Consider the following 21,840-nt stretch of genomic DNA (forward strand, 5'->3'; position numbering starts at 1 on the left):
AGAAGCACAAAGAGGTGACAATTTATCAGCAACAGGGCTATACAATAGGCATGCTTGCTCAGTCTTAAATAAAAACCCAAACTAGGTCATGTTTCATCATTGCTTTTAAACCAGTCTTTTTTCACAATCTTTAATTGCAAGAGTGTGAAGATACATTAAATCTGGGATAATTTATGTCAGGAAATGTATTTTGTCCTCTTGGGGAAAAAATGGATATAATTTGGCAAAGGAGTAAATGAGTCATGAACAACAGAACAAATTTTTTTAACGCTTGAATTTGTCATTAGCCCTAAGATGAGCTGTTTGTCAGGGACCAATAACAAAAAGTATCAGGTTTAAAATCAGTGGAAAATTAAGCACGTTAACTCCAAGAATCAATCATGCTGATGTGCTCTTCTCATTTAGCAGTGAGTCCATCAAATTGAGGATAGTCAAAAGTTGAAGAGATCATCACAGAATAGTGACAGCATTACATCACTGTTACATGGGCTGAACTGTATAATCAGATTGGTAAAGGCTTTATTTTTGCCAACTTGTATTTTTCTTTAAATATCCAAATTCCTATGTAAAGATAACTGTATTTTTACAGTTTGGTCTCGTCTTTAAAAATTATTTTTTTAAAGAGTAAATTCTGCAGAGTGATTATATTAAAAGGATTGTTGGACCCTGGAAGGTCTTTCATCCACAATATCCCTCAAGAACCCTTAGGTTAAGTCAAAGGCTCAGAACTAGGGGCTATTCTGCTTCCTGGGGGACCTGTGACAGCGTCTGGGAACATGGTTGGTTGTCACAACTCGGTAGGGCAGGGTGCTGGGGAAGGTACTGACATTTAGTGGGTAGAGGTCAAGGGATGCTGCTAAAAGTCCTACAAGGCACCAGACAGCCCCACGCAACACAGAGTTATCCAATTCAGAAGGTCAAGACTGGCACAGCTTAATAGGGACTTCCCTGGGATGTCCAGTGGTTAAGACTCTGCATTCCCAATGCAGGGAGCATGGTTGGATCCCTGGTCCGAAAACTAAGATCCAGCATTAAAAAAAAAAAAAACCTCTTACTACCTCAAAAGGCAGCTGCCTTACTATAATCCAAATCTACCTCAGTGATCTCTTTGACATTCAAAGTACCCCTTCCAACTGAACTTTTCAGTTCCTGATGTACCTCCACTAGAGACTGGCCACTCAGTGGCCAAAAAGAGAAGAAAGAAAGAAAACAAACAAAAAGTAGCTAAGTATGGAGAACATTCTAAATTCTTCCTCAATGTCTCCTTATTTTAGTGAACAAAAAATTAAAGGGATAATTTCTTTTTCTGTCAACAATGGAGCCTGATAGCCCAATGAACCTTCATAGTGGCCAAAAATCAACCTCTATTTTCAAAAACAGAGTTGACATTTGGGAAATAAAAGCAGACATGGTATTTCCTATAACTGGTGCTGAAATAATGTGGAAAGGACTCTTTCCATAGAAATAGGAGGAAATGGTTAAGTGTTGCCTCGTGTCCCCAGGTTAGTGGGCCTGATGGCTGGTTCTGATCTGACACCCAAAGGATTCCTTAGATGCTTAAAAAGTTATTTTCAGTTCCTAGGGACAAAGAGGGAATTCTTCTGGAACTAACCTAAACAAACAGCAATGCTAAACTGGGGAGCAGGATTTTTCTAATCTCAGAAAAAAACAGTGTTGTTTAAATCCACTGTTCATTGGGCATCATGGCCAATATGCAAAGGGAAAAAGAAAACGCTTGCATTGCATTGGGAGAATTTAAATGTAGGCTAAAAGGGAGAGTTAAACCCAAGTGAAAATACCATAGAGCAAGCATCAGATGCCTGAGGCGGCAAATGCTAACACTTAACCCAATACAAAAATATTGCACTTAATTAGCTTGTTTGGACATTATTAAACACACCAAGCCAAACTATATTCTATAATTTGGTATGTTCATAAGTGTCCATCAAGATAATTTCCTGAGGTTAGATTTAATTATGTTGGAATTAAGAGCCTTTTCCTTTGCAGACAAATATTTTAGAGATTAATTAAAGAATATTATTTGGATGTAAATGAATATGCATTCCTTTATCCAGCTGCACAAAAACTATAAAATGATATTTTCCTCTTTTTCATGAAGGCAGAAGGATACAAAATCAAATTAGACCTTCAAATCTGGAACTGAAAGACAGATTTCTTCTTTGACTCCAATCAATATATTTCAACCAACATTTACACAAGAGAATTTGATCTGCATATTACTGTGGTGAGTTTCACAGACAGAGAATCCTCGTTTTGTGTGAGGACATGCCATACTTTCAACATTAAAAATAAAAATGTCTTCTATTTCTCTCGTTTTAGCTTTAAGTCTATATACACTACGTGCACATGTACGTGCTGTGTCACTTCAATCGTGTCCAACTCAGTGCAACCCTATGAACTGCAGCCTGCCAGGCTACTCTATATACTACCATTCAGTATATATGCTTAATAAACTTCTGGGATAAAAACATATTTAGGCATTTTTATATGCATTTTTATATTTATGTAATTCATGACCAATTTAAACTCAGATAATGAATTTAACAGGAATAAAAAATCTCCTGTTCTACTGACCACAGTTTCTTCTTTACTTCAGCTTTAGAATTTAAAACTAAGATACAGCTTTTTAATGGTGTTTGTGCTGAAAAATGTGGGGGCCTTTTCTGGTCCCAATCCATAACTTTTTACAAGAACTGTGCAGATTCCAGACCATGCAGACTCAACACTTACAGTCTAAGGGATGATCTTTCTCAGTCAATTTTGCAACCCTAGAATCAAAGATTCTAGTTGTCTAGTAAGGCACCTCACATTTGCTTATACCTATTTTGAGACTGTTCTGATTAAAACATTGCTGCCTAAACAATTTGTTAAACACGTGACAGATGTTTCTCCAATACTAATATAGGTTCATTTTGCAAGCAAATCAGATTGTAATAAATGTATCTGAAGCTTGATAATATGGGTCAGAGAAAGAAAGATGTAACCTCCTTGAAACACGTTAAAGGCAGCAATTTAAGAAATGCTTGTTTCTCCCTTGGACATATACTTCTTAATAAAATTATTAGTTGAAAACTATAATAAATATCTTTAAATATATCTAAGTAAAGGAAAGTCAATCTAGCTTATTTGGGGGAGCGAGAATGCATACTCAATGTCATATATTCTTCTATCCTGAGAAAGCTCATTTTCTCCTGGTAAATGCTACATAGATCAATGTGATCATATAAAAGAAAACACAAGGGAAATTTGGGTAAATAAGCAAATCATTAACAAGCAATAAATGATATCAGTCCCAACTGGACTGACTCTAAAAGACAGTATTTAAGTACTGTGTCATACTTAAAGAAGTAGAGATATTCCCATACTTCCAAGTGAAAAACACAAGCATCTTGTATTCTTAAACATTTGAAGCAACCTATAGTTGTAGTTTATTTTCTTGGGCTCCAAAATCACTGCAGATGATGGATAAAATTAAAAGACACTTGATCCTTGGAAGAAAAGCTATGACACACCTGGACAGCATGTTAAAAGGCAGAGACATTACTGTGCCGACAAAGGTCCATCTAGTCAAGGCTATGGTTTTTCCTGTGGTCATGTATGGATGTGAGAGTTGGACAATGAAGAAAGCTGAGTGCCAAAGAACTGATGCTTTTGAACTGTGGTGTCGGAGAAGACTCTTGAGAGTCCCTTGGACTGCAAGGAGATTCAGCCAGTCCATTCTGAAGGAGATCAGTCCTGAGTGTTCATTGGTGGGACTGATTTCGAAGCTGAAATTCCAATACTTTGGCCACCTGGTGCGAAGAGCTGACTCATTGGAAAAGACCCTGATGTTGGGAAAGATTGAAGGCAGGAAGATTAGGGGATGACAGAGGATGAGATGATTGGATGGCATCACTGACTCGATGGACATAAATTTGAGCAGGCTCCGGGAGTTGGTGATGGACAGGGAGGCCTGGCGTGCTGCAGTCCATGGGGTCACAAAGAGTCGGACACAACTGAGAGACTGAACTGAACTGAACTGAATAGTTGTAGTTCACAGCAGAAAGTCTTTTTTTCACCACTTCCTGAAATGAAGAAATCATCAAAATGCATTTTCTTCCTGCCTTTCCACATCCTCAGTAAACTCAACATCCTCTAATGTTCTGAGAATATTTTCTACCTTACCAGGTATTCATTTTACATTCATTAAAAAATGAGTCAAAGAAAAAAAAACTTCTGCCATGATAGGATTACCTAACTTTTCTCTTTTATGGTCACCCAGTGGAATGGAAAAGAATATAGCTGTTATGGTTCTTGAGTTTTTTTGACGTACTTGGCTATGAGCTCACCTGAGAGTCAGCTAGACGTTCTAGTCAATTTAAAACAAAAAGCTACTTTGAATCCTGCGTCCACGATCATTGAGTCCCAGCTTTCAATGTCCCTGATGTGTACACTAGAGCATTTGCTTCAGAAAATAAATGTTCAAACAAAACTGTTGAAGAGCAGCATGAAACACCCAGGATAATGTAAAGGAGTTCTCAGTCACATAACAATTAACAGACCAGTTCAACTAGCATCTCAAACCACCAGCTGCTGACGGAACACAGAGCGTGCTCACTGGTCAGTGCCTATAGCCCACAAAGTTCTTCCCACAAGCCAAGCGAGTGGTTCCAAAGTGCCTCGTCTATATAGTCTTACTGATGTGGGCACCAGATTAAAAATGTGTGCTGTTGACATAATGTGAGTCCTCCTGAGGTTTGCCAAGAGCTTGTCCGTGGTCACTCAGACAACCTTCCAAAGATACTTCAATAGCCACTTCGGTGGTCTGTCGTCTACCGAGGACATCACTCTGGGACATGTCCAGAGGGGGACAGCCATTGTGCTCCGCACAGCCATTGACATGGGCCAGTGGCAGGGCCCCAGGGGGACAGCACAGCTGCTTGGCACAGCTCTTGGCGATGCAAGGGGAGCTGCAGAGCAGCTGCAAGTCCTTCTGCTCCAGGGGCTCCTTCAGGTCTGCCTTCTCAAACTGGATGGTCACATTGTGAATTCCGGCGTTGTGGAAGATTTCTCGAATTTTTCTGTTGGCATCCTGATCTCCCCCATCCTGCTGACACTTGATGTGCAGAGTGGCAATGATCTTCCCACTTATAAGCTCCCAGACGTGGACTTCATGGAGACTGCTAATTCCGGGCACAGCAGAGAGCTTACTCACTAGAATAAGGAAGAGAAAACAATAGCCAAGGTGAGGGCTGTAATTGGAACATGGAACCACCGTGGGACAGGTAGGGTCCCTGTATGCCTTCTCACCAGAATGATGTCATTATTAAGAATAAAGAAAGGAAAACAGCTGTACCTATACGAGCACATTTTCCCATAATCTTCTTCTTCCTCTCTGAGTTCCTCTAACATACAGGGTTAGCCCATAAAAGGCAATTGAAGAAAATAAGATTCACAACAACCCTCCCCAAATGCCCAGGTTGTTGAGTATACAAGGCATTAAGTGCTCTGATGGATTGGCATAGGAATATAAAATAGGATGCCTTTTTTTAAAGGGGATTTGGCAATATAGATCAAAAACTTTTAGCAGCAATTCTAATACTGGGAAATTAACCGAAAGGAAACAACCAAATATTTACATATGAGAATGCTTTGGGCAATACTTTTTGTGTTAATGAAAAAAAAATGGAAACAGCAAGGAAACAGTCAATTATGTGACAGGTGATGACATAGCTGTGAAGAAGCAAACTGCATATTTAAGGCTATGAGGAAAGGTATATAAGGTATTTTTAAATGAAAAAGCCAATAGCTGGACTGTATATGTGGCATGATCTTTTCTCCTTTTTTTAATGAAACAGTGTATATACACATACAAAAATTCTTAGGCAGATTAAGTCTTGTTTCAGTGAATGACTGACACAAAAATATTGAGTGTTAATTTCTGGGTGGTAGGATTATGAGAGATTTCTATTTCCTTATTTAGGCTCTTCTATATTTTTCATACTTTCTAGCATTTAGAAACATGGTATTGAACAGTGAATCCAAGCAACCTATAGCCAGATAATCTGAATTCCAGTTTAGTCATTTACTACCTGCAGGACCTGCATGACCTTACCCAGTCCCTCTGTGCCTCAGTTTCCTTACCTGGAAATTAAGATAATCACAGTACCTCATAGGATTATTTTAAGATTAATATGAGTTAATACAAGCAAAGCATCTGGACAATATTACCTAGCATGTAATCAGTGCCATTAAAGTGTTGCTATTGTTATTACAGCCTAATTTTAATATTAATATCTGCTTTATATATATACATATATATCTGTATGTGTGTGAAAGTCACTCAGTCATGTCCAACTCTTTGCGACCCCATAGACTACACGGTCCATGGAACTCTGCAGGCCAGAATACTGGATTGGGTAGCCTTTCCCTTATCCAGGGATATATACATATATATATAACTTTGTTAAAAGGCAATAAAAGAATATATATCACAAATTGCCATTGGGTTGGCCAAAAGTTCATTCAGGTTTTTCCAAGATGTTATGGAAGAACCCCAAAGAACTTTTTGGTCAACCCAATATGTGTTTATTTTGCTCTCTCCATGAGGAAACAAGCCCCTGGAGAGAGCCTCCTTCACCTCTGTCCTCCCCAGCCTGCAGCACTGCACAAAGATTAGGTACGCAGAACAGTCACACTGTAAATCACGCCTCTGGAGGGAAAGCCTAGCCACGGCAATACAGTGTATTAAGACCCATCAAATCTAATTTCCGCTAGCTGTCATGAAATAAGGTCTTCCAATTTTCAGCCACATAGTGGGCCTGGGCTTTAGTTCATGTTCATGGTCTCACCGATGAAGTAATGATAGAAAAATAGCAAAGATTCATTAAAAAAAAAAGTGTTTTCCTATAAAAAACATTCTTTCCATTTAAAAACACTAGAACTAAAGCTGTAAATTCAGTTTCTCACCAATATCTGGAGAGCTCCCATTTAGACATTCTAGAAGGTCTCTAAAAATGTTATTCTCAGATGCACATAAACTGAAATGAGAGCTTGCCCTTCTGTCTGAGCAAAGCAAAGAAACAGATTTTACTACTGAATGAGTGGATTGAAACATGGTCCATTTGCCTGTGTTTTAAGACACACAGTGACTTGCATGCCCACAAAAATCAATTAACTAGAAAGCAGGATCTAGAATATGAAGGAATGACTCATATTTTCAGAATAGGGGGAATAAAAATCAAGTCCTGGGCAGAGTGGCTTTATCTGAGTTAGAATAAATCCCTGACATGAAGGTCAATAAATATCCCAGGAATATTAATAGGGACTGCCCAAGGAACACATTCTCAAAAACTCGAAGTAAAGTCAGAGAATGACGGGCTAAAAAGGACCTCTGGTTCTCGGAGCTGCGAGTCATCTTAGTAGCTGTAGTCATCTACGAAACATAGAAGGATGTCTCAATTGCTTGGTGATTTAAAATATTTCAAGATACATAAATCAAACACTGCTCTGAAATAATGCTGGCGCTTTGGCCTGAAGAACATTCAGTGGGCAGCGGTTTGAGATCTGAATGGCATGACTTACTCAGCTCTTCCATGTTGACACCTTTGGGGACCATCTGCAGCAGAATGGTAGCAGTCTCCTTGATGAGTGGGAAGGCAGATGATAAAATGATGATGACCATGACGACAGTCAGGCTGGGGTCAATGTAGCACTGCCAGTTACACGGGTCCTCGCGTTTCAGGGGAAGCACATAGAATATGATGGCCGTGATCACCACCACCACTGACCCCAGGGCATCCCCCATCACATGCAAAAGTACCCCTGTGGGGAAGAAAGAAAGACCAATCAAGCCCAGATCCACATCTGGGAGCCGCATGACACTCAGTGACTTGGCTTCCCAGCTCTATGAATACCTGTTGCTACTTTTTTTCTGTTCTGTTAGAACAGCAGGCTGGATTAGAAAGCAAAAACAATGACCATTGCATCACAGAAAAACAAAACCCCAGACCACCATCCCATGACCCAGAGAACCCGGAATAGCCTAAGAAGATTCTGAGCTGCAAACACCCACAGGAAGATGGACTGGGCTAGTTCAAACTGCCACATTCCCTTCCCTAAATATATTTGCCTACTTTTCACTTAGCCTGTGGTTACTTCAACTGCATTTGGTGTAAGAGATCCTCCGGAATGTTCCCACTAAAGAACTCTTTGTCTCAATAAAATAACATTTAAATTCTACAGATAATGGCAAAAATTGGGGTTGCCTTTACTTAAGGGAACCACTTTGAAAAGCTTTAATTATGATATAGAAAACATGTCATCCCAGCAAAGAAGATCTAAATGTCCAGTCATTTGTTGGACATAGACTAAATAAACTGTGCTTAGTCATTCAGTCCTATCTGACTCTTTGCGATCCCATGAACTATAGCCTGCCAGGCACTTCTGTCCATGGGAATTCTCCAGACAAGAATACCAGAGTAGGTTGCCATACTCTCCTCCAGAGGATCTTCCCAACCCAGGGATCGAGCCCAGGTCTCCCACATTGCAGGTGGATTCTTTACTGTCTGAGCCATAGAGGAAGCCCAGACTAAATCGGGATTTAGTGAATTAGGTGAAGATTTGTCAGAAGGATTATACAGTATAAACATAACATTTTTTGTTTTTGTGTCTTTTTTTTAACTTTCTGTACATCAGAATCTCTCTCTTCAAAGTATAGTTCGCAGCTTCAGTATCACCTAGAAGCTCGTGAGACATACAGAATCTCAGGCCCCACTTCCAATCTTTTGAGTCCAATTCTGCATTTTAATAAGATTCCCCAGGTGATTCAAATGCAGATAAAAATTTTCAAAGCGCTTCTCTAGAAGAAAGCATAGGAACCAAGAAAGATCTGCTCTGTCTCTCCAGGTATCCCAGATTCACTCAATAGAATTAATAATGATCTAAAATACTAACAAACTCACTCATGGCTGCGACTTAATCGTTCCACTTAGAAGAGGCTAACTCTTCCTCTTGGCAGCTTCTGAGTAGCATCATGGTGTCAAATGGCATTTTGAAAACATACCAAATGTAAATTGTGGCAACTTCCCCCAACCAAAGAAGCACAAGAATAAAAGGAATCTCCACATCTCCTTCAGGCTGAGTATCTACTAGTGGCGATAGGATCCTGATTCAATAAATACATTAAACAGTCCAATTTTTAAATTCTGTGCCCACTCTGTCCACCCCACCCCCACAGGAGTGTCTTACTTCCCAGTCCTTGTCCTCAGCCACCAAGAAAAACTCAAAATGTTCCCAAGAGTTGGTCTCGAGAAGAAACTGAAGATCAAAGCTTTAACCTTCCCCAGGGCAGTACCAAACACTACCATAAAAATATGAAGACCAATTATTGCCTTTATGCACTCAACATCATTTTCACTGCCTGAGACTGTCCTTCTCTTTTTCACTCTTCATTTAGACTATAAGTAACATAAGAGTGAGGGTTGTACCCTAAATTTCCTTTGTTTATTTAGCACTGGAGGTATACCATCTAGACACTTAAAAAGTATTTTCTGGTTGATTAGTCAGAACTCCCACAATACAAAGTAACTTCTGCCTCTTAGTAAGAATAACTGTAATGACAGCCAAGATATATGCACCAGACATTGTTGTATGTTACATGTATTGATATTTATACATTAAGTGATTTTGAGGACTCTCTGAAGTGGTTAGTCTCTCCGTTTTACAAATGAGGAAACTGAAGCACAGAGTAGCTAAGTGACTTATCCAAGATCACACAGCTAAAACGTGTTTGAGTGGGGAAATAAGTCTGCATAGTCTGACTAGAGAACCATTACATATCCTGCCCCATCTAAGTCCCAAATTCCAGTTTCAGGTTCTCCTTCTGAGAAGTCCCACTACTAGCTCCTAAGAAAAAAATGTTCAAACTTATTTTTCACATAATCCACAGTAAGAACCCTATTTTGCATCCTAGTCCGGGCATAAATGTACAGTGAAAGAAATATTTCTGGAAAAACCAAAAACCTGTCCTTACACAGGATTCATTACTATTTTTCTATTTCATTCAATTCTAGTTTATTTTCTAAATGATGATCATACTCTACTAAATTGATTTTATGACCCAAACTATCATGACCTTCTGTTTGAAAAACTGCTTACAGCATCATGTCACTAAATTCCTGAGACTGGTCACTGCGGTGTGTTTTCTGGCCTCCCACGCAGAAATGGTCTTTATCTTCTGGGGACCATAGTTCACTGGCAGGATTCTGAGATAAGTAGGTCAGTAACTTCTAGAGGGAAGACTATTCCCTGTGATGGGAAATCTCAGGAAAGGGTTCTCAAGAGACGGGCAAGCCTCCAAAGGGGAGGCAGACTTCAAAAGGCAATGATGTCCCAGGCAGGGAAACTCAGCCGGAATGTGTTCCAAGCACAGAACTGGAACGAGGCTGCAGACGAAGACTTGTGAGGCAACGTGAGAGACAGACCTGACGGTCTCTCTCTCTATGACTCACGGACCTTGTGAACATCAACCTCTTACAGCAGCAAGATTCTCACTGGTGAGCTGGGGATGGTAATAACGTCAGCCTCACTTCCCAAAGCGGCTAGCCCTGAAGAGGCCGTGCAACAACATCCGGAAACCCACTGAGAAGTAAGCGCACTGAAATGGGGAGGCGACTCGTTAAGGGAATCCTCTGTGCTGTTCCGACCAGCATGTATTTCTCACAATAACACAGCGATGTCCACACTGCTATTATCTCCCTTACATAGATAAGGAAACTGAAACTCAAAGAGGATACTTTGCTTGCCCAAGGTCACCCAGCTAGTTAAAGGCAGAGACGGAACTCAAACCAGACCTCCCTGCTAAGCACATTCCTCACCCGCTCTACGAGTGACCTGGGCCCTGAAACCTGGGACCCTTTGTTGCAGTGCTTGCAACTGGACAAAGGCCTCCTCCAGCAACAAAATACAAAGAAACTATAAGGGACTTAAAATAGCTGGGTGTATGGGCAGTTGGGGCATATTATGAACAGGAAGGATTCCCTGGTGGCTCAGACGGTAAAGCGTCTGCCTGCAATGAGGGAGATCCGGGTTCGATCCCCGGGTCGGGAAGATCCCTTGGAGAAGGAAATGGAAACCCACTCCAGTACCCTTGCCTAGAAAATTCCATGGATGGAGGAGCCTGGTGGGCTACAGTCCATGGGGTCCCAAAGAGTCGGACACGACTGAGTGACTTCACTCACTCAAGATACAAAAAGACCAAAAAGCCCAACTTCGACTTCTGAAGAGCCTGGAGCAAAAGCAGGGGACTGAGGATGCCCTCCACACACACATCACTACCAAAGGGGTGGGCAAACCACCTAAGTAAGCCAATTCTCCAACCCAGTCCCGGCCTGACCCCCACCTTCACCCCATATAGGGAAACAGCTAAACTGTTACTTGTTCTCAGTCACCCGCAACCCCCAAAAACGCAGGAGGGGTGGGTTCAATTCCTGGGTCCAGAAGATCCCCTGGAGGAGGAAATGGCAACCCACTCCAGTATTGTTGCCTGGAAAATTCCATGGACATTGGGGCCTGGCAGACTATAGCTGTGGGGTCGCAAGAGTCAGACATGACTGAGCAACTAAACAACAGTAGATTATCAGAGTGCCTGCCATTGCTAAGCACCCTTGACTTTCTTGTCTGGCCTCTAGTCAATTTTTATTGATTAAAGAGGCCAAGAACCCCAGTCGGTAACAGTGGGGAAGTCGGGGAGACTGTTAAAGGGTAAGGGTGAGGCAGTAAATGAGTGAACAGAAGGACAGAAACGTCTAGAAAGGAGCATTGGCACTAGAACAGCAAGTCCTTGAATGTCTGCAGTGTTAGGGCCTCATTCTGGATGCAAATAAGGTTTCAGAGCAGATTCTGCTGAGACCTCATCTGTGATTCAGAAAGATAGATCAGGCAGTAAGTACGTCTGAGAGGCGAAGATTGCCGCCTGGAGACAACCCAGTCACCTGATTAGTCATGGTGCTCACAGGTAGCTTTGCAAAAGCAAGGACCCTTAGCTCTCGCTTGCTGTCTTTAGATAAAAACAAAACCAAAACACTGGCATATAGCTTGGAAACTTGATATAAGTTAACGTGTGTCCCAGCATGTATCAGTGGTACTGAATTTATTGAATAACTGGAAATATAGTACCTTAGCACTGGGCATTAGCAAGTGGCTGAGGAAGGATGGGAGATCTTTCTTAATGGGGAAAAAAAAAACCCACAAGAATTAAAAAGAAGCACCTCCTCAAGAGGGAGGGGATATATGTATACATAACAGCTGTTTCACGTTGTACAGCAGAAGTCAACACAACATTGTAAAGCAATTATACTCCAATTAAAAAGAAAAGAAAAGAAATACTTCATCCCAGGAGATTTCTTTTCAAAAGATGTCAAGATTGTTATTCATCCATTTATATTTATACTGAAATAAAAAGGGTTAATTGTCTTGCTGATACCCTGTTGCAGTTTTTCTTAATGGATCATGTTTGAGCCTAATAAATAAAATCAACCACAACAAAGGGCACTTGTTTCTCTGATGAGAATTTTAAAGAAATGTGCTTCTGCTATGCTTTGCAGCAGAAGATGGGGTGTGTTTTTTAGAAGGCATTTTTTATTCCATTGAAATAAGAAAATCAAGAAACGGCTTTTGCCATACTATTCTTAGAAATCAAAACCAGAAAGTTACCTAAATGTCCATTAACCAAGAATGGATAACTACAGGGTGGAATATTCACACAGTGGAACATTATAATGAAAATGAATGATCTAGGACAATCTTCAACAATATGGATGAATCTCCTCAATGTAATGTTGAGTAGAAGAAGCTGGGCAAAAATTGTACCAACTATAAGATTCCATTCATATAAAGTACAAACGCAAGTATATCCATGCTGTTACAAGTCAGAATAGTGGTGACCTGGGAGGGTGGCTAGTGACTAGACAGGAGCATGCGGGGCGTGGGGGGCGGGGAGCCCTGGGGTGATGGTATCTTCTATTTCTTGATCTGGGTGTTGTACATGGAAGTGTTCAGTTCACTAAAATCCACTGATTGCATATTTATGATATATGTACTTCTGAGTATGTATATTATACTTGAGTAAAATTTTTAAGTTAAAAAAAAAGAAATGGTTTTTGTTCACAAGACTTCACATCAGCTGTTTGTTCCCCTGAGTGTCTGGGAAGGACAGTCTTGCTTTCTAAAGCAGTGACTAAAATGTCAGAAATGTAACCATTCAGTGGACTGTGGACACTGGAGAAGCCAGCCACCCTGATGGAGTCCAGAGGCAATGCAAGATGACAGAAAGAGCCAGAAACGGAAGCCCAAGATCCCAGCCCTGCCTCCACTGTTAGCTGGGGTGACTTAGGAAGTCACCAGAATCTCTGGTCCCTTTTGCTCATCTGTAAAGTGAAGGCCTTGGAGTCTAATTTCCCCAAGGCCTTTCCAGCTGTAACACGCTGTGGTCTTTCCCTGAATGAGGACACAGTATTCAAGGTAAGGCCAGCTTGCCCCTTGGCCTGAAATACAGACAGGCTCCTGTTAACCACAGCCAGGCACTGAGCTCACCTGTCCCTGAAGCCGTTTAGGTGGGAGCCCAGCAATTCCACTCACCACCTGAAGCACAATAGAATCCTGCTCTTCAAGTTGTTCTGAATGCTAAGTGACCTATTCATGAATGGTGCCTAAGAGCAAGTGTGACCTCCATAAAAATGTTAGCTCCCAGATGTCTCAGACCTCCCAGATATCTGAGCCTTAAACAACAACCCCGTGAAATGGGTACTACTGCTATCCTCATTTTAAAGATGAGGGGTTGGGAGGCTGAGACAGGTTCAAAAGTTACCTGAAGTCATCTGGTTCTTAAGTGGCAGAGCCCAGACCCAAACCCAGGCAGCTTCAGCCCAATCCCAATCTTTTTGCCTCTGAATTCTTTACCTCTATGGGAGCTACCAGTGCATTTTGTCAGCCCCTGTGGACCACAGGGCTCAGCTAGGTACAGCAAGGCACTTCACCCCTAATGTTTTTCTACCCAGGAGTTCCAATAGCTGTGGAGTGAAAATGAGCAGGATCATCCAATTTTCCCTTACATATGTTTCCCAAACGAGGTCACAATATCTACTGGGACCTACTCTTCATTCTTTGCTACTTTCCACCTACCTGTTCTCTTTCTCAGTAACATAAGATGAGGATGAATAACCAACAAGCTCACATATGTGGCATCTTAAAAAAGTTAAAAAACAAGCTCACAGATACAGAGAACAGATTGGTGGTTGACAGAGGTGGTGGCAGGGAGCGGTGGGCGCAAAATGGGTAGATGGAGTCAAAAGGTACAAGCTTATTATAAGATAAATAAGTCCTAGAGATGCAATGTACATCATGGTGATTATAATTCATAATACTGTATCCCATATTTGACAGTTGCTAAAAGAGTATATCTTAAAATTTCTCATCAAGAGAAAATAAAAACTTACTATGTATGACAATGGACATTAAGCATGCACTGCTATTAATCTGTTAATATTTATACAGTGGTGATCACTTCACAATATTATACAAAGATCGAATCATTATATTATATACCTGAAACTAATGTTATATGCCAACTGTATCTCAATTAAAAAAGAATAAAAACAGAATGTGCTTTGAAATGGTAAAGTGCTATGATGGTGAACTCCATTTTTAAAATTCACTAAATTTATATATATATATATATATATATATAAACTGAACCTTAAAAAAAAGGATAAATTAAAGGATTATGAGTTTTCATCATAGATTCTCTTTCCAAAAAGTGTCACCACCACACTTTTTAGAAATTCCCCTATTGCAGTTAACTTTTTTTAAACAAATTCATTTAGAAATGTTTAGGAGCTCATGTGTTGCTGTTGTTCTTTTTTGCTTTTCTCTCTGGATTCATTCTGGATATCACTTTATAAAACAGATGTGAGATTCTCAGAACTGAAGATATCTTCTGTATTACTTGTTTTTCTTTGTAATATTTACCTCTAAGCCCCACTTCCACCTTCCTCAAATCAATTAAAGATAAAGGGCTGCATAATCTTTGTTCTGGCTTTCCTGGTAACTCACTATAAAGAAACCGCTTGTAATGCAGGAGACTCGGGTTTGATCCCTGGGTTGGGAAGATCTCCTGGAGAAGGGAATGGCAACCCACTCCAGTGTTCTTTCCTGAAGAATCCCATGGACAGATGAGCCCGGTGGGCTATAATCCATGGAGTTGCCAAGAGTCGAACACAATTGATCGACTAACACTTTCTCTTTCACTCTTTGCTGAAATTCTCCATCAGTTTGGGGATTGACCCTTCTTGAATCTCTCTGAAGAAAAACCTGTACTCAAGAAGTTGGAGAGGGGAGATGTAGTATACCATGTTAGTGTCCAGTGAGAAAACTTTTGAAATCTCAGTGCTGACCTTCACCCGGGGTCTGTGACCTTGAGCTCATGGTAGGAGAGATGCTAGTGATGTGCCTTCCTTCTGTCTCCCCGAACCCCCACTTTGGACATGGAGGTGGAGATTCAAGTGAACCAACAGACAGACCCATCACAGGAGCATATTTCTGGCCAAAATAAGTGAAGCAATGAGGGTCACTGAGCAAGTTCACTTGGGGCATGACCTTGGATAGATCCCACCTACTCTCTTCCAAGCTTTATCAAAATGATACTCAATTCAAACAGGCTGTGCTTTATGGTCACAATATCCATGGGTGGGCAATATGGAGCAGTAGCAAGCCAGAGATCTGGGGGGCCCTGGAGCAGGCAGCATGAGCATGAGCCTAGGTAGAACAAGGATAAATCATTAGCAACTCTGTCTCCCGAGAATCGAGAATCGATGCCACCATTAGGCAAGAGACTAAGGTCATAGTCTCTACATGTAACCGGCCAACTTTCTAACACACCTATGAAAAGGCAAACAAATGAAGAGTTCAGTGCAGTCCATATGTAACACTTAAAAGGATTTCAACTTAACCCCAAGTCAATCCTACCTCTGATATTCAGGGCTTCGGACTTTTTCTCCTTTTTCATCGTCTCTTCTGGCTCATTCTGGGTGTTCAGGGAATCACCTGCATTCAAAGAAGAAACCTCGTGTTGTGTATAAGTTCTACAAGCAAAAAGAACCAATGGACTCAAAACACAGTTTTGTTATTTTCAAATCCTACTACCTTCCCAGATTCCCGCCTCTCCAAACACGCAGTCCAATTTTGGCCTTGAAATGAGCCTTGTGATTTAAAAAAAAGGGGGGGGGGGCATGAGAACCCACCCTCATCCCCCCCAAACCTTTAACTCGCAAGGAGACTGAAGGATGCGCAAAGGGGTAGGAGGGCAAACAAGGCGCAGATAGCTACAATGGAGGGGGAGGGGTGCTATCTGTTGCCCAATAATAATAACTGATCTCCAAGGAAATCAATACTCTTATACAAGGAGACTCCTATACAAGAGGGAGGGGGAAAGAGGGGCCCAAGGATCCAGGAGGAAAAAGAGAAATTGTAGGAATATGTTCAGTTAGCGGCAGAGACCTAAAGCCGGCCTGCAGTGGAAATCGATTACTTTTAAGCAGGCAGGTATAAAAGAGGGCGAGGAGGAAGGGACCGCGCGGGAGGAGGGGAAGGGCAACGCGGGCCAGAGGATGCAACCGAAAGGCACCTGCTACGTTTGAGAACACTGTGGCCCCCTTCTCATCCTTCCTGTCCACCGATGACGCGCGGAGGGTCACGGCCGAGTCGCGGCCGGGGGCGGGCAGGGCGCCGGCGTGCCAGCCTTGGGGATCCCCGAAAGCGCCGCGGCTGCCGACCCCGGCCGCGGGCTGCGGATGCTGCTGCTGCTGCAGTCGGCGGCGGCGCCCACAGCAGGCGAACCAGGCGGGGCAGTCCTGGAAGATGAGCAGCCCCACCACGTTGACCGCCAGCCCCAGGGCGCCCACGATGAGCACCAGTTCAGGGTCATCAATGCGCTCGGGCCGTGCCAAGCGCAGCACGGCCTCCACGAAGATGGTGAAGCAAAGCGCGGTGAGGAAGACTGCGTTGCTGAGCGCGCCCACCACCTCGGCGCGGGCGTAGCCGTAGGTGGCGCCCAGCCCCCCGCGGGGGCGCCGGGCGATGTAGCCGGCGCTCAGCCCCACGCACAGCGAGATCAGGTCCGAGAGCATGTTGAAGGAGTCGGACAGAAGCGCGATGGAGTTGCCCAGGTAGCCCGACACCAGCTCCGCCACGAAGAAGGCGACGGTAAGCACGAGCATGAAGAGCAGGCGGCACGTCTTGCCGGAGTAGCGGCCCATCCCGGCCCGGCCGGACGCCCCGCGCCGCCTCCGCCGCCACAGGTGGGGCGCGACGTCCTGGACTCCGCGGTGCCCCGGTCCCCGCCTCCCGGGCCGCCCTGCCCGCTGGCGCCCGGGGCTTATTATAAGGCGGAGGCGGAGGCCGGCGGTCCCAGTCCTCGCACGTCCAGAGTCTAAAGGAGGGGCCGGGCGGGACCTTCCGCCGCCTCCCCGGCCGCTGCCCCTCCCTCGCTGCTCGGCCTCACTTGGCACGTGGCCACCGGCCAGTGTCTGTGCTCCTAAGAACGGAAGTGGGCAGAGAGGGGAGCTGCCCAAAAGAGGGGGCGTGCCTGCACGGCACTCGTCACAGACACCCCCTAAGCAGCAGTGGGGTTCACCCGACGACCCGCTTCTGAAGTCCCTCGGGTCACCTGGGCCGTGACTGTTGACTCAGGGATAAGGACCTTGACTGCTGTGGGGTGTGTTCGCAGTGGTGGACGTGAGCACCTTCGCGTACGTGCCCAGACACCAATTCATTCCCCACTAACCCGGGAGCACTGACCTGTCCCCCACTGCCCTTCCCGTGCTTCCTGCCTTGCATTTCTGAAGTTTGAGCTGACTCGGGGCTCCCACTCCACTACCACCGTAGTAGAGCTATTTTATTCCACTCCTCTTGTTCACAGCCTTCTTAAAGGGCACGTTGTCGCTTCTGTCACCCCTTCATGGCCCAGCATCTTCCCTTGAGGATCTTGGCTCACAAGGCGGCCTTCCGGAGATAAGCCGCAGGCAGCCCTGGGGGAGAGGGCAGATTGGACTTCTGTGTGTCCGGCCTCCCACCCAGCGCTCAGAAAGGCAGTTTCTTTGCAGTAGGTGCAGGTCCTTGGGCCACCAAAGAAGCCAGGGTCGGCCCCCTCTGTATACTTGTCTCGTTCTCAGTTGAAGAGAGTATCTCTTCACCGCTGTGGGTCCCTCCCAACATGACCTGATACTCAAGAGTTCAGTGACTGACCTACATGAAGACTTATCCCAAATAGAGCCCTTCTGTTGAGAACAGGCTGTAGTCCAAGTGAAGAAGCCCAGAAGAGGGTTTCTCAGGGAGAAACCAAGGACAGGTGTCCTGGAAAAAGGGTGTTTGCTCCTGGTCAGTTCAGGGAGTGGGGTGAGGGGAACCCTTGCAGGTTTCCTTTATTGGTTTGTTTCAGTGTTATACCTTTGTCTCATTCTGAAGAAGATCTGAGGGTGAAGTCAGATGATCGCTCTTCTCCCTCCCCCATTACCCAACTCCTGAACTTTAACCATTGATAAACACACACACACACGCGCACGCGCGCGCACGCACACACACATCTGGTTTTGGCTTGGAAATGAATAAAAATGTCTCACTCCAAAAAAGCCACAGAATCCATTCACGGAACATTCTAATCCTAGTTCCCATTGCCTTAGCCTTGTAAATCATGATCTTATCTTTTAATGGTCCCTGAGGGGCCTTAAAAAGCATGCAAAAAACTCCTGAATCTGAGCATTCCACCGAATATCAGGTGAGCCTTGAAATTCTAAATTCGGGGAGACTATTATGCATTCCTTTCCCACTTCCAGGAAAATATCACTACATTGAGAACTGAGGAAATTGATCTTTCAAAGTCTTCTCTAAAAATTAATATTAAAATGATCAAGAACGTAAAAGCAATAAGGAGATACAGGCCAATGAAAATTTTGAAGCTGAGTGGCCTCACACAAGTTCTTTAATTGTCCAGGCCAGTTTTAACTATTGTAAAGAGGGAATAATAACAGTGTATTCTCACAGGGTTATGAGGATTGAATGGGTTAGTAGGCATAAAGTGACTATAACAGTGATATTGTAACAGATTATAATAGCAAGCAGTCAATAAATGTTAGCTGCTGATTAAAAAAAAAAAAAAGCAGACAGGAAGAAATAGAAGGTATGGAGTGAGGAAAAAGAAACTGGACAAGAGGAGGGAAGAGTGAAGTGATCCAGAAGGCCACACTCAGTTCAGTTTCGTTTGGTTGCTCAGTCCTCTCCGACTCTTTGCGACCCCATGGACTGCAGTACACCAGGCTTCCCTGTCCATCATCAACTCCCAGAGCTTGCTCAAATGCCTGTCCATCAAGTCGGTGATGCCATCCAACCATCTTATCCTATGTTGTCCCCTTCTCCTCCTGCCTTCAATCTTGCCCAGCATCAGGGTCATTTCCAATGAGTCAGTTCTTCGCATCAGGTGGCCAAAGTATTGGCATTTCAGCTTCAGCATCAATCCTTCCAATGAATGCTCAGGACTGATTTCTTTTAAGATTGACTGGTTTGATCTCCTTGCTGTCCAACGGACTCTCAAGAGTCTTGCCCAACACCACAATTCAAAAGCATTCATTCTTCGGTGCTCAGCTTTCTTTATAGTCCAACTCTCACATCCATACATGACTACTGGAAAAATCATAGCTTTGACTAGACGGACCTTTGTCAGCAAAGTAATGTCTCTGCTTTTTAATATGATTTTTAATCTAGGTGTGTCATAGCTTTCCTTCCAAGCAAGCAAGTTTTTCTTCTGTCTTTTAATTTCATGGCAGTCACCATTTGCAGTGATCTTGGAGCCCCCCAAAATAAAGTCTGTCACTGTTTCCATTGTTTCACCATATTTCCACATATTCCCCGTGAAGTGATGGAACCTGATACCATGATCTTAGTTTTTTGAATGTTGAGTTTTAAGCCAACTTTTTCACTCTCTTCTTTCACTTTCATCAAGAGGCTTTTAAGTTCTTCTTTGCTTTCTGCCATAAGGGTCATGTCATTTGCACATCTGAGGTTATTGATATTTTTCCCAACAATTTTGATTCCAGCTTGTGTTTCATCCAGCCTGCATTTCCCATGATGTATTCTCCAAGCCAAGCTTCAGCAATACATGAACCGTGAACTTCCAGATGTTCAAGCTGGTTTTAGAAAAGGCAGAGGAACCAGAGATCAAATTGCCAACATCTGCTGGATCATGGAAAAAGCAAGAGAGTTCCAGAAAAATATCTATTTCTGCTTTATTGACTATGCCAAAGCCTTTGACTGTGTGGATCACAATAAACTGTGGAAAATTCTGAAAGAGATGGGAATACCAGACCACCTGACCTGCCTCTTGAGAAACCTATATGCAGGTCAGGAAGCAACAGTTAGAACTGGACATGGAACAACAGACTGATTCCCAATAGGAAAAGGATTATGTCAAGGCTGTATATTGTCACCCTGCTTATTTAATTTATATGCAGAATACATCATGAGAAATTCTGGGCTGGAAGAAGCACAAGCTGGAATCAAGATTGCCGGGAGAAATATCAATAACCTCAGATATGCAGATGACACCACCCTTATGGCAGAAAGTGAAGAGGAACTCAAAAGCCTCTTGATGAAAGTGAAAGAGGAGAGTGAAAAAGTTGGCTTAAAGTTCAACATTCAGAAAACTAAGATCATAGCATCTGGTCCCATCATTTCATGGCAAGTAGATGGGGAAACAGTGGAAACAGTGTCAGACTTTATTTTTGGGGGGCTCCAAAATCACTGCAGATGGTGACTGCAGCCATGAAATTAAAAGACGCTTACTCCTTGGAAGGAAAGTTATGACCAACATAGATAGCATATTCAAAAGCTGAGACATTACTTTGTCAACAAAGGTCCATCTAGTCAAGGCTATGGTTTTTCCCGCGGTCATGTATGGATGTGAGAGTTGGACTGTGAAGAAAGCTGAGTGCCAAAGAATTGATGCTTTTGAAGTGTGGTGTTGGAGAAGACTCTTGAGAGTCCCTTGGACTGCAAGGAGATCCAACCAGTCCATTCTAAAGGAGATCAGTCCTGGGTGTTCTTTGGAAGGAATGATGCTAAAGCTGAAACTCCAATACTTTGGCCACCTCATGCGAAGAGTTGACCCATTGGAAAAGACTCTGATGCTGGGAGGGAATGGGGTCAGGAGAAAAAGGGGACGACAGAGGATGAGATGGCTGGATGGCATCACTGACTCGATGGACATGAGTTTGTGTGAACTCCAGGAGTTGGTGATGGACAGGGAGGACTGGCGTGCTGCCATTCATGGGGTCGCAAAGAGTCGGACATGACTGAGTGACTGAACTGAACTCTGCATATAAGTTAAATAAGCAGGGTGACAATATATAGCCTTGATGTACTCCTTTCCCGATTTGGAACCAGTCTGTTGTTCCATGTCCAGTTCTAACTGCTGCTTCTTGACCTGCATACAGATTTCTCAGGAGGCAGGTCAGGTGGTCTGGTATTCTCATCTCTTTAAGAACTTTCCACAGTTTGTTGTGATCCACATAGTCAAAGGCTTTGGCATAGTCAATAAAGCAGAAATAGATGTTTCTCTGGAACTCTCTTGCCTTTTAAATGGTCCAGTGGATGTTGGCAATTTGATCTCTTATTCCTCTGCCTTTCCTAAATCTAGCTTGAACATCTGGAAGTTCACGGTTCACATACTATTGAAGCCTGGCTTGGAGAATTTTGAGCATATTCTCACATAAGAATATGAGCATATGAGAATTG

At 43.2% G+C, this 21,840-nt stretch overlaps 1 protein-coding gene and 1 long non-coding RNA gene across 3 annotated transcripts in view; one reads left to right on the forward strand and one right to left on the reverse strand.

Annotated features, from left to right (window-relative positions):
• The first annotated feature begins 468 nt into the window (after window positions 1–468).
• Window positions 469–2,533, forward strand: LOC129653924 (uncharacterized). Its single transcript, XR_008715286.1, has 3 exons — window positions 469–779; window positions 2,120–2,245; window positions 2,341–2,533. It is a non-coding gene; the product is annotated as an uncharacterized LOC129653924 (long non-coding RNA).
• A 2,181-nt stretch (window positions 2,534–4,714) lies between these two features.
• SLC30A10 (solute carrier family 30 member 10) overlaps window positions 4,715–21,840 on the reverse strand; it is a 33,853-nt gene continuing 16,727 nt past the window's right edge. The window contains exons 1-4 of one of the 2 annotated variants that reach the window (XM_055583566.1): window positions 16,682–17,312; window positions 16,024–16,101; window positions 7,585–7,824; window positions 4,715–5,214 (exon numbers count right to left, since the gene is read on the reverse strand). In XM_055583566.1, coding sequence (XP_055439541.1) covers window positions 4,715–5,214; window positions 7,585–7,824; window positions 16,024–16,101; window positions 16,682–17,312 — 1,449 coding nt within the window. Of the gene's footprint in view, window positions 5,215–7,584; window positions 7,825–16,023; window positions 16,102–16,681; window positions 17,313–21,840 lie in introns of those variants that run through there. The other variant, XM_055583568.1, reaches the window with a different exon arrangement.

This window comes from Bubalus kerabau, chromosome 5 (genome assembly GCF_029407905.1).
Source record: "Bubalus kerabau isolate K-KA32 ecotype Philippines breed swamp buffalo chromosome 5, PCC_UOA_SB_1v2, whole genome shotgun sequence".
Classification (NCBI taxonomy): domain Eukaryota; kingdom Metazoa; phylum Chordata; class Mammalia; order Artiodactyla; family Bovidae; genus Bubalus; species Bubalus kerabau.